Source organism: Carassius auratus, chromosome 34 (assembly GCF_003368295.1).
Source record: "Carassius auratus strain Wakin chromosome 34, ASM336829v1, whole genome shotgun sequence".
Lineage (NCBI taxonomy): Eukaryota > Metazoa > Chordata > Actinopteri > Cypriniformes > Cyprinidae > Carassius > Carassius auratus.
This window is the reverse complement of record NC_039276.1, coordinates 21,549,067-21,564,553: the sequence shown is the minus strand read 5'-3', so window position 1 is coordinate 21,564,553 and position 15,487 is coordinate 21,549,067. Positions and strand designations below refer to the sequence as shown.

The window sequence follows — 15,487 nt, the reverse complement described above, 5'->3', positions numbered from 1 at the left end:
TATGACCCCCTAGTCCAGCAGAGCTTGCAATTCCTTTGTCAACAAATGCGCTTGTTCCGGTTTATGGTAGTGGAAACCTCGCTGTTGAAAGGTGGAGGATGACGGGCAAACAGTATCCTTCTTCTATTGTCCTTTTGACACATGGAGAGATTTTTGGCAGAAGCTTCCATGCTACCAGTTTCTCTGAAATGGCCATTCTGACACTTTGCTTTGTTGGGGGGGGGGGGGGGGGGCTTGCTCCAGCCTCAGGACTCCTTTTTAGAGGAGAAGATTCTCCTCAGGTCTGGCAGGATAGTGGAGTTCTGTGGAGTGTGGTGAGCCACCCAGTTTTTACCCAGAATTACCCAGTTTTTGTGAGGAGTTTTGTGAGAAAGCCCAGTCCCTCTCCTTGATGCCCCTGAGGTTCAGCCACAGGTACTTCTCCATGGAGACCATAGTACCCATTGAACAGCCAATGGTGCGGATTGTCTGATTTGTCTGACAATCCGCCAATGGTGCGGATTGTCTGATTTGTCTGATTTGAGACAGATCTGTGGCCCGGCAAAACGGTGCAGTGCTTGCAGTGTGCTCATCACTCAAACACTTGAAGCAAAAGTTGTATGGAGTCATCCTCCGAGATGAACCTGAAGGTGTGTCCATTTCACATCTATTTATAACCTGGCAAGTGACTGCAATCAAAATATTTATTTGTTTATTTGAAAAATATCTCTTATGTTCACCAAGGCTATATTTAATTTATCAAAAAACAGTGGAGAGCACCTTAGGTAGGTATGTACTTAACCTTGGGCCCAAATTTCAGGCAAGAGGGGCTCACAAAGATCTCCCATCTGCTTTACCGATGCTAACGCCAGTAGCAGAATGGTTTTAAGTGTCAGGGGGTGAAAGTCAATGGGTTGTAGAGACTCAAAGTGAGGGCTCCTTACAGCCCTCAGCATCATGGACAGATCCCATGTAGGGACTGTGGTGGGGCGAGACGTGTTAAGCCTCCTAGACCCATTCAAGAAGCGAACAACCATGCTGTCCCTTCATCTAAGGGCATAGAGGCATCTCGTATATGGTGCTATAGCCTGAGATATTGTATTTAAAACACTCTCGGGGAGGCTTTCAGATGCCCATCGTGAGGCCAGAGGTGCAGGGCTCACAGGTCGGGCTGGGGGTGCCAGATTGGTCTGTTCGCCTGAGAGAGGAGGTCTCGTCTCTGGTTCTTCTAGAGTGGGGCTACCGTAATAATACCGTAATAAAATTTGTTATTTATTGAGAAAAAAAAATCTTACACTTGCAACTTGCAACTTACAACATAAAACCTTACTGACCTCAAACTTTGGAATGGTAGTAAGCATACAAATAGATGTATAAAAGTACAACAAATACTTTTTGAAACCACTGAAAATTAGGAGAAATTAGATTGCCAACTTCGGAACACTTTTCCTGTCTACTGTATTTACAGAGATCCCGATTTCAGTATTTCACACAGATTCAGGAATAAAAATATGATTAACTGGCAAGTGACTTTAAGCAAAAATTATGCACAATATCAATAAGAAAACACATCATAGGGAGAGTTTGGTCTGTACAGAAGAAAGAAATGAAGCTGTTGTACTCACTGAGCAATGAAGTGACAGAAACTCCTGCACCACTGCTCCGGGTGACGTAGGGTAGGAGACGGGTTCCTGCAGATAAAACACACAAAGATACAACGCACATGAATGAGACAAGCAAACGTATTGGACTGACCTCATTCAGCGATGGTAAAGAAATTACAAATCTAAAGAGACAACTGTGTTTGTTCAGAACAAATGTCTATTCACATTCATCTTCCTATACAAAGAAAAGCAGAAAGCACAAATGCATCATTCAGGTATAGACCTGTGCCAAAGAACAGTTATTCAAAACAGCTTCTCTAGAATAAAAGCCTAGAAGTCAAATACTTTTACCTCTCTACAGTCCTACACTAAAATCAATATGCTTTCACTTTCACATCTTCTCTTTATACTGTAACCATTAAAAATCCCCAAATTTTTTAACATTAATTGCAGACTTCAGGTTATAAATACAGCATATTGTTGCTATGAGTTTTTATTTTAAACTACCACATATTTTGGCAATGTTTAGTTTAGCAAAGATGTCTGGGAAGCGGTGTCATTTTAGTGTCACTGCTTTAAAAGTTCATGTTAATATTTTTAATTAGTTTCTATTTTTCTGTTAATTTTAGAAAAGTTTTTTTAAATGCCTGTTTCATTTTTATTAAGTTGTATTTTTTGTTCATTTACTTTGACATTGTAGTACTTTAACTTATACTAAATGAAAATTTGCATTTTATATTTTATTTTATTTCAGTTAATATTTATTTTATTTGAAACAATGAAAAATAAAAGTAAACTCAACATCAACATTTAATTTACTTATTTGATATTTGGTGAAGTATATAGTTCTGATAATGCATCAGATAATGAATCAGTGCGCAGCTGCTTACATCTTTGGTTAAATGCAAAATCCCAGAAGCCCTCAGCACTTCAGTTCAGAGTTTTCACTGCAGAGAAGCAGTTAAGCGAGCCTTGAGCTCTTCAATAGAGCAGGTCGTAACTCAGATGAGCTGCTGCACTGTATATCAGTGAGGTGGAGTTGTAAGTATTTAAGTCTTTAAGGCACAGAGTGTGGGCCAGGGCCGGTCGGCCTGCTACTGGATGACAAACGAGCCGCCCTTCAGAGTGTCTGGCAGGCAACATCTGTCCACAGAGCTGCCGAGTTATGAGAGCGAATAATCCCTCTGTCAGCTACACTCAGACAGAGCCATCTATTAACTCACACACACACACTTTCACATGCCTATATATTAAAACGCTCATAGGCTCATTTATTTACACACAAGCAGCTCTCAGTAGCCACGTTTCCACTGTCGAGCTTAAACCAGGCGTGCTAGTCACTTGTTTGATCGTGCCTCGTCAGGGCTTCCTCTGGGCCAACGGCCAGGGTTTCTGGCCTGACGAAAACCTTGGGCCAAAGCGGGCCAGCTGGGGCTAGAGGAAGGGTTATGAACAAGGGAGGAGTTTCTTCATGTCTGGAGAGCTCAGCGCTGCGGATCATTTCAGAAAGATAACAGCTATAACACCAGCATTAAAGATTTTTAAAAATAAGTTGAGCTCAAAACTCACTCTTAGTCAGCAGCGAATGTTTGAAATTATTAGATCCAATGTGGATTATAATCACAATCGTGTATTTATTTAGTAACATATATTATCTGTTAGCTGATAGTTTAGCTCCACGTAGCCTATCATAAAAATATAATAATGTTTTTTGTTCAGGAGCTTTTATAAAAATAGAGATATTATCATTCATTCTAAATGTGACTTATAGGCTACAAATAAACAGAAACAGACTCGACTGAATAAGCAGGCTATTTTCATAAGTGTTTAAAATAAATAAATAAGTTTGAGTCCTGATAAATTAATTCATTATGATCAATGCATCACTTATTCTATAGTAAAACATCAATGCTTTAGAATTTGAATATTTAACAAAGCATGCAAACATCGTGTTTGTTTTGTGATCGCGCATGCTCCAGTGATTTATTTCTTATTAGTTTTCTGATAACTTTTCTTTGCTGGTGAAATGATGAGGTTGCATGACGTTGTTCCTGAGAGGTGTGTAAAGGGTGTGTTTTAGTGACGCGCAGCGGAGCTAATGACCCGACGGAGGAAATCCTGAACTATTCTGGCCTCAGTGCTACTGGCCCGAGTCTATTAGCCCCCGCCCGGCCCGTTTTAAGCCCTGGCTCGCACTGGCCTGACAGAGGAAACACGGCTAGTGATGCTGTGAAGCTTCAAAACCTGGGACAGTTTTAGGCCAGCTCAGAAAACTTCAAATCATAAAAGGTACTTAAAAAAATAAATAAATAAATAAAAAACTCTACTTGCATTTAACGTAATACTGAAATAAAAGGTCAGTTAAAGGGATAGTTTACCAAAAATATGAACATTCTGTCAACATTTACTCATCCTCAAGTTGTTCAAAACTGGAATGAGTTTCTTCCTTCTTTTAAACACAAAAGGAGTTATTTAGAAGAATGCTGGTAGCTAAACAGCTGATTTATTTGCCATTGACTTCTATATAGTATTTCTTCCATACGTATATTTAATATTCTATTTTTTTTTTCCATATGTATATTTAAAAAGAGTGCACTTTATGACTATTTTTCTCAACAAACTTATTTTTTTTTTAAATGTGCACTTTGTAATATATGCATTAAATGAGTTTTAAAAGTACATTTTAAAAATTTTTTTTTCAATAATCTTTTTTTGTGCTTTTAAGACATACACTTATTTTGATGTGTTGTCTAACATACAACAGCACAAGCACTTGAATATAATTTTAACTGTAGTGCCTTATTCGATACTACATTTCATTTTAATTGCACTACAGTAAATTGCAACTTCATTACAAATGTTTAATTAAACATTTATATACATAACATAAGGTTGAATATAAATTACATTACCATGCATTGCAGTATTTCGGCAGTACAGTTTAACCATATTACAAAGAAAACCAAAGCAACAAATATGAAATTACATTGATAAGATGTACTTAAGTAGTCCATATAGGGGCTCAAAAAAACACTCTAAAAGTCCAACTAATAGCAGTTATATATATTTAAACTATGACACATTTTATGTTTAGTGCATTTAAAAATCTGAAGAAGACTGGTGCCTGCCATACAAATGCAAATCTCCACGAGTCTGTAAAAATAATGTGTAAAAATCGTAAAAGTGACAGAAAGAGCCCAAAAATCATGAAACAGAGGACAAATCAGAACTCCAAGCAGAAGCCCAACAAACAAAAATATTTTGCACTTGATGACTGGATGCAGGTTACTTCTAAAGTCTATGGTAATAATATGATTTTTGAGTCTAAAGTACAGTAATACCGTGTTATGATGATTTACCTAGAGGACAACAGAATAGATGGGCCCAGTGCTCATCTGCAGCAAGGACAGGAAGAGAAACAGCACTATGATCATGTTAAGAATCCAGCCTGCCTGCAGCGTCTTATTGCTAGATGGGCTGTTGTTAGGCATACACGAACGTGGAGCTCTCATGTTTTCATTTATATTCCCTACTACTACTACTTCTGCTTCAAGATCTCCTTGTTTTTCCCCCAATGACTCTTAATCTGATTTTGTCTTGATTGAAGTCCCAAACAGACATAAAGAGACATAAAGAGCTGTGCAGGTCGAAGGACAGACATACTACTTAAAAACACATCTTCTCTGTCTTTCATCAGAAACTATCACCAACAACAAAGCATCAGGCATATAAACTAACCCCTGTTAAACAGCGATTTCTTTTTTCCACGGTAATCTGTCATTCTGCGCTGCTCTAAGTCACTGGGTGCTTTGATAGATATTCAGACAGGCCGTCCTCTCTGAAGAACACATCAAAGGAAAATAAGCGACTCCTTCAATGCAGAATATAATTCGTGCCTGCAGCCACACGCTCGCCTTGATGTTGCAGTGCTGTAGAGAGCTGCTTATACATAACAAAGTGAAGGCGACGTCGCTGATGGCGCTGCTATTGTGCTGGGTAAATTCTGCCGTGGTATTCAACCTCATTGGGTGTTTGTGAGCACATGCAAACAGGATGTAAACACACTTGGTTTATTCTAATATAGCCGGAGAGCTATTAAACTCTGTCTGTCAAACAGTCACGCTTTCAGACATGTTACTCACAACATCAGTTTGTTACGCTGTAGATGACACAAACAGAGGGAGGGAGAGATAGATACTGTAGATTTATATACATAAATGTAAGTGTGTATTTCATAAAACCTGTCAGTACACGTCTAGCCTAGGTCATATTTCAACAAAAAAAAACTTGCTCACCAATGGATGCTCTGCAGTGAATGGGTGCCGTCAGAATGAGAGCTAAACAGCTGATAAAATACTCTACAAGTAATTAACATGACTCCAGTCCATCAATTAAAGTGTTGTGAAGTGAAATATATTTATTCTTAAAAACACAAAGCCTTTCGCTACTTAAGAGGTTAATTGATGGACTTGGAGGCTTATTAATTACTTGTGGATTACTGAGATGTTTTTATCAGCTATTTGGACTCATTCTGACGGCACCCATTCACTACCAAGGATCCAAGGGTGAGCAAGTGCCTCCAACACAAGCGCTGTGGCTACACCGGCTTCGGATGATAAATGACATGGCAGACGTTGTGTCAGTACTAATCTGCTACATACAAAAGACTAAACCTCCCAAGGCTTGCCATACTGATCAAATAGTTTCTAGACAAGTGGAAATGAAGGCAAAATCCTTCAAGAAAGTAAAACAAAATAGCAACGGGACATTACAATATTAAAGAGAGATGGTATTTTGTCTTTTTTACTGTATGTTTCCATACATACACAGGCTACACTGTCACTGACAGAATTTGACCGGTGTGAATTTCCATCTTGTCCATATCCAGGCTGTTTTGATGCTTTTTAGCAGTGGTTATGCCTGTTAATACGTCCAGCAGGAACTAAGTAGGTCTATAATATATGAAGAAAGCCATCCATTAACATTCATTCAAACTCCATAGGACTGAGATTTCACTCATGTTAAAGTTGGTCATGCACATTTTCTGTGCTGACCAACAGAGGCAGCTTGGTTTGAAAGTGATTTCCATGTGAGCTGTGCTTCAAAGATAGCTCTATATTGTTGACAATTCACTTTTTTATTTTTGCAGTGATATTACTAATGCGACCTTACTTTAAATACAAATTTTAGCTGATCAAAATAAAATCTGTCAAAGCTTTACATGAGCCTTTACCTCTAGGTGCAGTGGATTGAATACAGTACACTTTACACCACAGCTAGCTCAGGCTTGAAAGATTTTAAGTAAATGCAAATGATTTAGCCTTAATGAAAAACCCAGGAGTCACTGCACTGCATGTCAGTGAGAAAAGTGCTTTAGCTTTAGCTCCAACAACTGTATTCAGATTGGGAATAGTGCAGCCTTGTATGAGTACCTATTCAGTTCCCTCTGATGTCCTTCATCATGAGTCAAACATTTGGGGCTGACAGGCTCCGATTGCTCCACGACCCCCTCCTAATCTCTCCGTCTGAGAGAGGGGCTGATGGTGGGAACGCCGGCCCAGACATATGACATGTTAACAGAATCATTTCATGCCCGAGTGCACACACCAACACTGATTTATTCACCCGCTGCTGTGCTAAAGGTCCACACATCTGATTTCTGCAACAAATATCTAATTTCATTTGAAAGAAAGAAAGAAAGAAAGAAAGAAGCTAGAGATAGAGGAGGGGAAGAAAGGTGGGTAATATTTATTTGTTTTAGTAAACATTTTTTTCTTGAAAAGTAGGCAGTATTTAGTGTATACTACATACTGTGCATTAAGTATTCTATGTCAATGTGTTGTGTAGCCGCTCTGTAAAAGTGAGCTAAGTGCTGCAGTGTCAGTGTCATGAAGGAGTGTGTCCCATCCCCTGCAGGCCTGGAGCGGGGCAGATAACATGAGTGTCAGCCTCATCTTAATGACAATAGGGAAGGAAGGGCGGCTAATCACAAATGCAAATTACAATCAAAGAACAAACCACTATGCATTCTGGGTGATGATGGTGTGATCATAACAATGGCAAAAGGTCAGATTTTCATCAAAGCTCTTAAATTTGATTGTTAATCAGAATAGTGTGACGTAAGATATCCTGACTCTGTGACATTAAAACAGTTAAGATAAATGAGGGTGAACTGAGAAAGAACCAGGCATTATGAAGTGCACATGGGGCTATTCCACTGAACAAAGCACTAATGTGTCATTTCACACAAACAGCATTTGAAAACATTCATATGTTGATAACATTAGCTACACAAAGCTTCAGCTGAGCCAAGATAGTCCATTTACTGAAAATAATCACCAAAACAAATATTCACAGAATTGAAAATACAACCAAATGATCAAACCAGATGTTTGCACATCTACACCTATTCAGTATTCAGAGATTTTAATACTTCTATTTTAGGTGAAAGAAAAATCAATCAAACATCAAAATCAATCAAATTATCAAACAATCTAAAAATACATATCTGGAACATTGGGATCAAGAAACTAAAACACAAAGTAAATTACAATTCTATCGAGTTAAAATCTGATTATGAATGTGTCAGAGACACAAAGCAGAGACGGATCCTGAGCAAGTACAGGCTGAGTGAGCACAGTCTAGCCATCGAGACGGGCAGACACAGAAAGAGCTGAGTGTGTGTGTGTGTGTGTGTGTGTGTGAGGGAGAGCGAGAGAGAGAGAGAGAGAGAGAGAGAGACAGAGAGTGAGCACAGTCTAGCCATCGAGACGGGCAGACACAGAAAGAGCTGAGTGTGTGTGTGTGTGAGGGAGAGCGAGAGAGAGAGAGAGAGAGAGAGAGAGAGAGACAGAGAGTGAGCACAGTCTAGCCATCGAGACGGGCAGACACAGAAAGAGCTGAGTGTGTGTGTGTGTGTGAGGGAGAGGGAGAGCGAGAGAGAGAGAGAGAGAGAGAGAGAGAGAGAGAGAGAGAGAGAGAGAGACAGAGAGTGAGCACAGTCTAGCCATCGGGACGGGCAGACACAGAAAGAGCTGAGTGTGTATGTGTGTGTGTGTGTGAGGGAGAGCGAGAGAGAGAGAGAGAGAGAGAGAGAGAGAGACAGAGATATAGAGATATAGAGAGAGAGAGATAGTTCCATTCAACAGCAGCAGCAGCATGAAAATTAGCTCCTGATTTTTTACTTTTAAATGTTGTTTTGAGACAGATGATCAGTTTTTATAAAATTATATCAAATAAGACCTTCTGCAACATATTAACTGCAAAAGAACATTGACTCAACAAAGAAAAATCTGCAGAAGACAACTAGCAGACAACCAACTGACAGAAGGCTTAAAGGTCCCACAACTACCACGAAAGAGGAAAAAAGGAATTCCGAGTGAGTACACAAAATACCATCAACAATCAACAACCTTTGTTTTGGAGAAAGATTTGCCCAAAAACTGTGATTTAATTAAGCTACAATATAAGGGCTAACTCCAGTAGATAAAAACATTCATCAATCAGACATCATTACCCCACAGTCATCAGAAAGGGCATCAGTAATGGATGGAAGCTACAGATCAAGGAAGGGGAGGAGTCAGATTCAGATGTCATGATAACAGCCAACCTGTATAAAAATGGGACTTTAATGATTCAGGGCAAGCTGAAAGAATTTGAAAAGGACTTCCTGCTAATTAAAGAAATAGCTCAGCAGAACAAGATCAGCCCTAAAACACAAAAGGTCATCCCTAATACACAAAAGTGTGCAGAAGAGCCCTCGACGTCCAGCCATCAGTCCAGAGACGACAGTGAGGAGATGTCCCTTCTACACAGCATCATCAGTGATATGAAGGAGAAGTTCAGGGAGATGGAGCTGGAGCTGGTGCAGCTGAGAGAGGAGATGCATGGAGCAGTGAAGGAGACGGATCCAACACAGAAAGAAGCAGATTACAGGAAAGAAATAGAAATGCTTAAGAAAGAAACTCAAATAAATGAAAAAATATGGAGAAGAGTACAGCAATCAGCTGTCTGTAATGAGGGAAGAGATGAGAAAGCTGAGAGAGTCCCACATAATAGAGCGGTCAGCTGTGGAGAAGCAGTCGACTCAGAGAGGAGACCAGCAGAGCTCAGAGGAGACTCGAGAGACCCGGCCCAGCAGACTCCTACAGTCCATCACAGCCTCACATTGTACTCCTCATGGACTCCAACGGCAAGTTCATCGATGAAAGGAGACTTTTTCCCAGAAAAAAACGTCAGAAAAATCTGGTGCCCAAACACAGAGAAGGCCCTGAAGCTCTTGTGTGAAGTACAGCTGGGTTCCCCCAGCCACATCATCATCCACACCGGCACGAACGACCTCCGAGCTCAGAGAGAGAGTAGCAACAGCTCTCATCAATGTGACTGAGAAGGCATCCTCAAAACTTCCCCAACTCAAAAATCATCCTCTCCCCCCTTTTATTTCTGCTCGGACTTCCACCAGGACACCATCACCCAATGTACACCTGGTTCAGCACCCCACACTGAATCTCGGCAGCCTGTATGACCATGTCCACCTCCACAGAAGGGCTGTCCCCATCTTTTCTAAAACCCTGAAGGACATCTCAATCAACCGCAGCTCCAGCACACCGCAGCGACTTCATGGACACCCTATAGAGCTACTGCAGGGACACCACTTCACCTCTGACCGGAGGAAGCCCATGACAGATTCTGTGTTCCCCCCTGGACAACAGCGCATCAACAGGCCTGAAGCCCCCTCACCTTCTCATCAGCCAGAGCAGCAGACGGGCAGCAGATCACTGACCCCCTGCAGCCCCAGCACAGTCCCCAGCCAGCCTACCTCATCGCCCTGCAGAGACCTCAACAACATCCAGCACATGCTGACCCTGCTGTGCTCACACCTCATGGGTTAGTGACTCACAAAAAAAAAAAAAATGTATATATATAATTATATTGAGAATGAAAAAGAAAAGAATGAAAAGAATTTAAAATGCATGTGTGTGTGTGTGTGTGTGTGTGTGTGTATGTGTGAAAATGTGTTTTATTTCTACTTATTTTAAATGCGACTCTTAGAAACCTATTTATTATTCTTTAAAAAAAAAAAGGGTATGGATGTGTATGCATGTATATGAGTTTATTTTTTATTTTTATATCAGATTTTAGAAACCTCATATTATTTATACTTCCTGAAGAAAAAAACTATATAATATGAATATGATATTTGTATATTTTTCTTTACCTAATGTACCCAATATTTAATATATTCTTCTTGATTTGTCAATTCAATATACTGATGTCTGTCTTGTTTTGAAATAACAAATGTGATTATTTAATGAGCTCATATTCCCTGAAAGTCACATGTTGGAATATTCAAGGTCTGAGGTCCTCTGTTTTTGGTATCAAGAGTCAACATTCAGACTTTAAAAAAGAAATTGAGAATTCTGATATTATAATACTACAGGAAACATGGAATGTTAAAGATTTGTCCACTGGCTGTCCGATTGGATTTAGGGAAATAGCTGTCCCATCGACGAAACTAAGAGGGGTGACTCAGGGCAGAGACTCAGGGGGAATGCTGATATGGTACAGAGCACACCTCATAGACTCAATCACAGCTATTCAAATCGGAAAATTTCACATTTGGTTAAAAATCCAAACAGACATTGTCTCCACAGACCGTCCCATATTCTTGTGTGCTATATACCTTCCCCCAGCTGAGTCACCCTATTACAGTGAAGAAACCTTCTCCATCCTTCAGGATGAGATTAGCCATTTCCAGACTAAAGGAAATGTGTTAATGTGTGGCGATCTAAATGCCAGAACTGGAAATGAACCAGACTTTGTCAACATGCAGGGAGACAAATATATCACAAACACCAGCCACTATCTGCCCTCATACCAGCTAAGAAACAATTATGACAAATCAACAAACAAAAGTGGGAGAAGCCTTCTAGAGCTCTGTCGGTCACTGGGCCTGTATATAGTGAACGGTCGCATACGAGGAGACTCTTTTGGTTGTTACACCTTTAATTCTTTCTTAGGCAACAGTTCTGTAGATTACTTCATCACAGACATTGACCCAGTGCATCTCAGAGCATTCACAGTCAGTCCTCAAACCCCTCTGTCAGACCACTGTAACATTACACTCTATTTAAGACCAACTCATAGCAACGAATCACACAGACAGCCCTCTCATTTACTGAAGCTGCAACCACCCTACAAGTGGACAAATAACAGCACAGAAAATTATCAGAATGCATTAGAAAGTCAAACAATCAAATTACTATTAGACAATTTTATAATGAACACATATCCACAAAATAAAGTAGGCATAAATCTGGCACTAAAGGACATTACAGATATATTCCACCAATCAGCATCCATGTGCAATTTGAAAAAATCATTAAAAAGAAAACCAAAAAACAACAATGACAAGTGGTTTGACGAAGAGTGTACAAGAATTAGAATGACAGTACGAAATCTTTCAAATCAAAAACACAGAGATCCTGACAATGAAGAACTCCGCTATCAGTATCACAAAGCCCTTAGACTGTACAAACAAACTCTAAGAGTAAAAAAGGAAGAGCATAAAGAACAATTATTTCAAGCAATGGAGGAATCAATAAATACCAATAACTTCTGGAACAACTGGAACACTCTCTATAGAGCACAAAAAGAAGAATTGGCCATTCAAAACGGGAACATATGAAAGACACACTTTGAAAATCTGTACAAAACAACTGAAACAAATCCTGCTCGAAATGAATTAAAAACCATCCATCCATCCATCCATCCATCATCTTCCGCTTATCCGGGGCCGGGTCGCGGGGGCAACAGTCTAAGCAGAGACGCCCAGACTTCCCTCTCCCTAGCCACTTCCTCCAGCTCTTCCGGGGGGACCCCGAGGCGTTCCCAGGCCAGCCGGGAGACATAGTCCCTCCAGCATGTCCTAGGTCTTCCCCGGGGCCTCCTCCCGGTGAGACGTGCCTGGAACACCTCCCTGGGAAGGCGTCCAGGAGGCATCCGAAATAGATGCCCGAGCCACCTCAGCTGGCTCCTCTCGATGTGGAGGAGCAACGGCTCTACTCTGAGCTCCTCCCGAGTGACCGAGCTTCTCACCCTATCTCTAAGGGAGCGCCCAGCCACCCGACGGAGAAAGCTCATTTCGGCCGCCTGTATCCGGGATCTTGTCCTTTCGGTCATGACCCACAGCTCATGACCATAGGTGAGAGTAGGAACGTAGATTGACCGGTAGATCGAGAGCTTTGCCTTACAGCTCAGCTCCTTCTTCACCACGACAGACCGGTACAGCGACCGCATTACTGCAGAAGCTGCACCGATCCGTCTGTCAATCTCACGTTCCATCCTTCCCTCACTCGTGAACAAGACTCCAAGATACCTGAACTCCTCCACTTGAGGCAGGAACTCTCCACCAACCTGAAGTGGGCAATCCACCCTTTTCCGACTGAGAACCATGGCCTCGGACTTGGAGGTGCTGATTCTCATCCCAGCCGATTCACACTCGGCTGCAAACCGTCCCAATGCACACTGAAGGTCCTGGTCTGAGGATGCCAACACGACAACATCATCCGCAAAAAGCAGCGACGAAATCGTATGGTCCCCAAACCGGACACTCTCCGGCCCTTGGCTGCGCCTAGAAATTCTGTCCATAAAAATTATGAACAGAACCGGTGACAAAGGGCAGCCCTGCCGGAGTCCAACATGCACCGGGAACAGGTCTGACTTACTGCCGGCAATGCGAACCAAGCTCTTGCTCCGGTCGTACAGGGACCGAACAGCCCTAAGTAGGGACCCGCCGACCCCATACTCCCGGAGCACCCTCCACAGGATGTCGCGAGGAACACGGTCGAATGCCTTCTCCAAGTCCACAAAACACATGTGGACTGGTTGGGCAAACTCCCATGAACCCTCCAGCACCCTGGAAAGGGTATAGAGCTGGTCCAGTGTTCCACGACCGGGACGAAAACCACACTGTTCCTCCTGGATCCGAGGTTCCACTATCGGCCGAATTCTCCTCTCCAGTACCCTGGCATAGACTTTTCCAGGGAGGCTGAGAAGTGTGATCCCCCTATAGTTGGAACACACTCTCCGGTCCCCCTTCTTGAAAAGAGGGACCACCACCCCGGTCTGCCAGTCCAGAGGTACTGTCCCCAACCGCCATGCGATGTTGCAGAGGCGTGCCAGCCAAGACAGCCCCACAACATCCAGAGACTTGAGGTACTCGGGGCGGATCTCGTCCACCCCCGGTGCCTTGCCACCGAGGAGCTTTTTAACTACCTCGATGACTTCAGCCCGGGTGATGGACGAGTGCTCCTCCGAGTCCCCAGCCACTGCTTCCTCAACGGAACACAAGTCGGTGGGATTGAGAAGATCCTCGAAGTATTCCTTCCACCGCCCGACGATATCCCCAGTTGAGGTCAACAGGTGCCCATCTCTACTGTAAACAGTGTTGGTAGGGCACTGCTTCCCCCTCCTGAGGCGTCGAACAGTTTGCCAGAATCTCTTCGAGGCCAACCGATAGTCCTTCTCCATGGCCTCACCGAACTCCTCCCAGGCCCGAGTTTTTGCCTCCACGACTACCCGGGCTGCAGTCCGCTTGGCCTGCCGGTACCTGTCAGCTGCCTCCGGAGTCCCACAAGCCATCCAGGCCCGATAGGACTCCTTCTTCAGCTTGACAGCATCCCTTACTTCCGGTGTCCACCACGGGGTTCGGGGATTGCCGCCTCGACAGGCACCGGAGACCTTACGGCCACAGCTCCGAGCAGCCGCAGCGACAATGGAGGTGGAGAACATGGTCCACTCGGACTCAATATCTCCAGACTCCCTCGGGATCCGATCGAAGCTCTGCCGGAGGTGGGAGTTGAAGATCTCTCTGACAGGGGGCTCGGCCAAACGTTCCCAACAGACCCTCACAGTGCGTTTGGGTCTGCCGAGTCTGTCCAGCTTCCTCCCCCGCCATCGGATCCAACTCACCACCAGGTGGTGATCAGTTGACAGCTCCGCCCCTCTCTTCACCCGAGTGTCCAAGCCATATGGCCGAAGGTCTGATGACACGACTACAAAGTCGATCATCGACCTCCGGCCAAGGGTGTCCTGGTGCCACGTGCACTGGTGGACACCCTTATGCTTGAACATGGTGTTCGTTATGGACAAACCGTGGTTAGCACAGAAATCCAATAACAGAACACCGCTCGGATTCAGGTCAGGGGGGCCGTTCCTCCCAATCACGCCCCTCCAGGTGTCACTGTCACTGCCCACGTGAGCGTTGAAGTCCCCCAGTAGAACGACGGAGTCTCCAGTCGGAGCACTTTCCAGCACCCCTCCCAGAGACTCCAAGAAGGCAGGGTAGTCCGCACTGCCGTTCGGCCCGTAGGCACAAACGACAGTGAGAGACCTATCCCCGACTTGAAGGCGCAGGGAAGCGACCCTCTCGTTCACCGGGGTAAACTCCAACACATGGCGGCTGAGCTGGGGGGCTATTAGCAAACCCACTCCAGCCCTCCGCCTCTCACCATGGGCAACTCCAGAGTGGTAGAGAGTCCAGCCTCTCTCAAGAAGTGTGGTTCCAGAGCCCAAGCTGTGCGTTGAGGTGAGCCCGACTATCTCTAGTCGGTACCTCTCGACCTCCCGCACAAGCTCAGGCTCCTTCCCCGCCAACGAGGTGACATTCCACGTCCCTAAAGCCAGATTCCGTGTGATTAAAAACCAAATTAGAAATCCTGAAAGAAAAGATTAAAGACAATCAGAACCCCCTGGACTTTCCAATCACAGTAAATGAGCTTACCGATAGACTACATGTGCTAAAACCCAACAAGGCATGTGGCATCGACGGAATATTAAACGAAATGAGAAAATACACCAACGACCAATTCAAAAAGGCAATAATCAAATTATTCAACCTTGTT

General features: G+C 43.2%; 1 protein-coding gene across 1 annotated transcript in view; it reads right to left on the bottom strand.

Moving 5' to 3' along the window:
* myo3b (myosin IIIB) overlaps nt 1-15,487 on the bottom strand; it is a 154,060-nt gene that overhangs the window by 116,075 nt on the left and 22,498 nt on the right. The window contains exon 9 of the mRNA XM_026219068.1: nt 1,605-1,670. Within this exon, the coding sequence (XP_026074853.1) occupies nt 1,605-1,670 (66 nt within the window). The remainder of the gene's footprint in view (nt 1-1,604; nt 1,671-15,487) is intronic.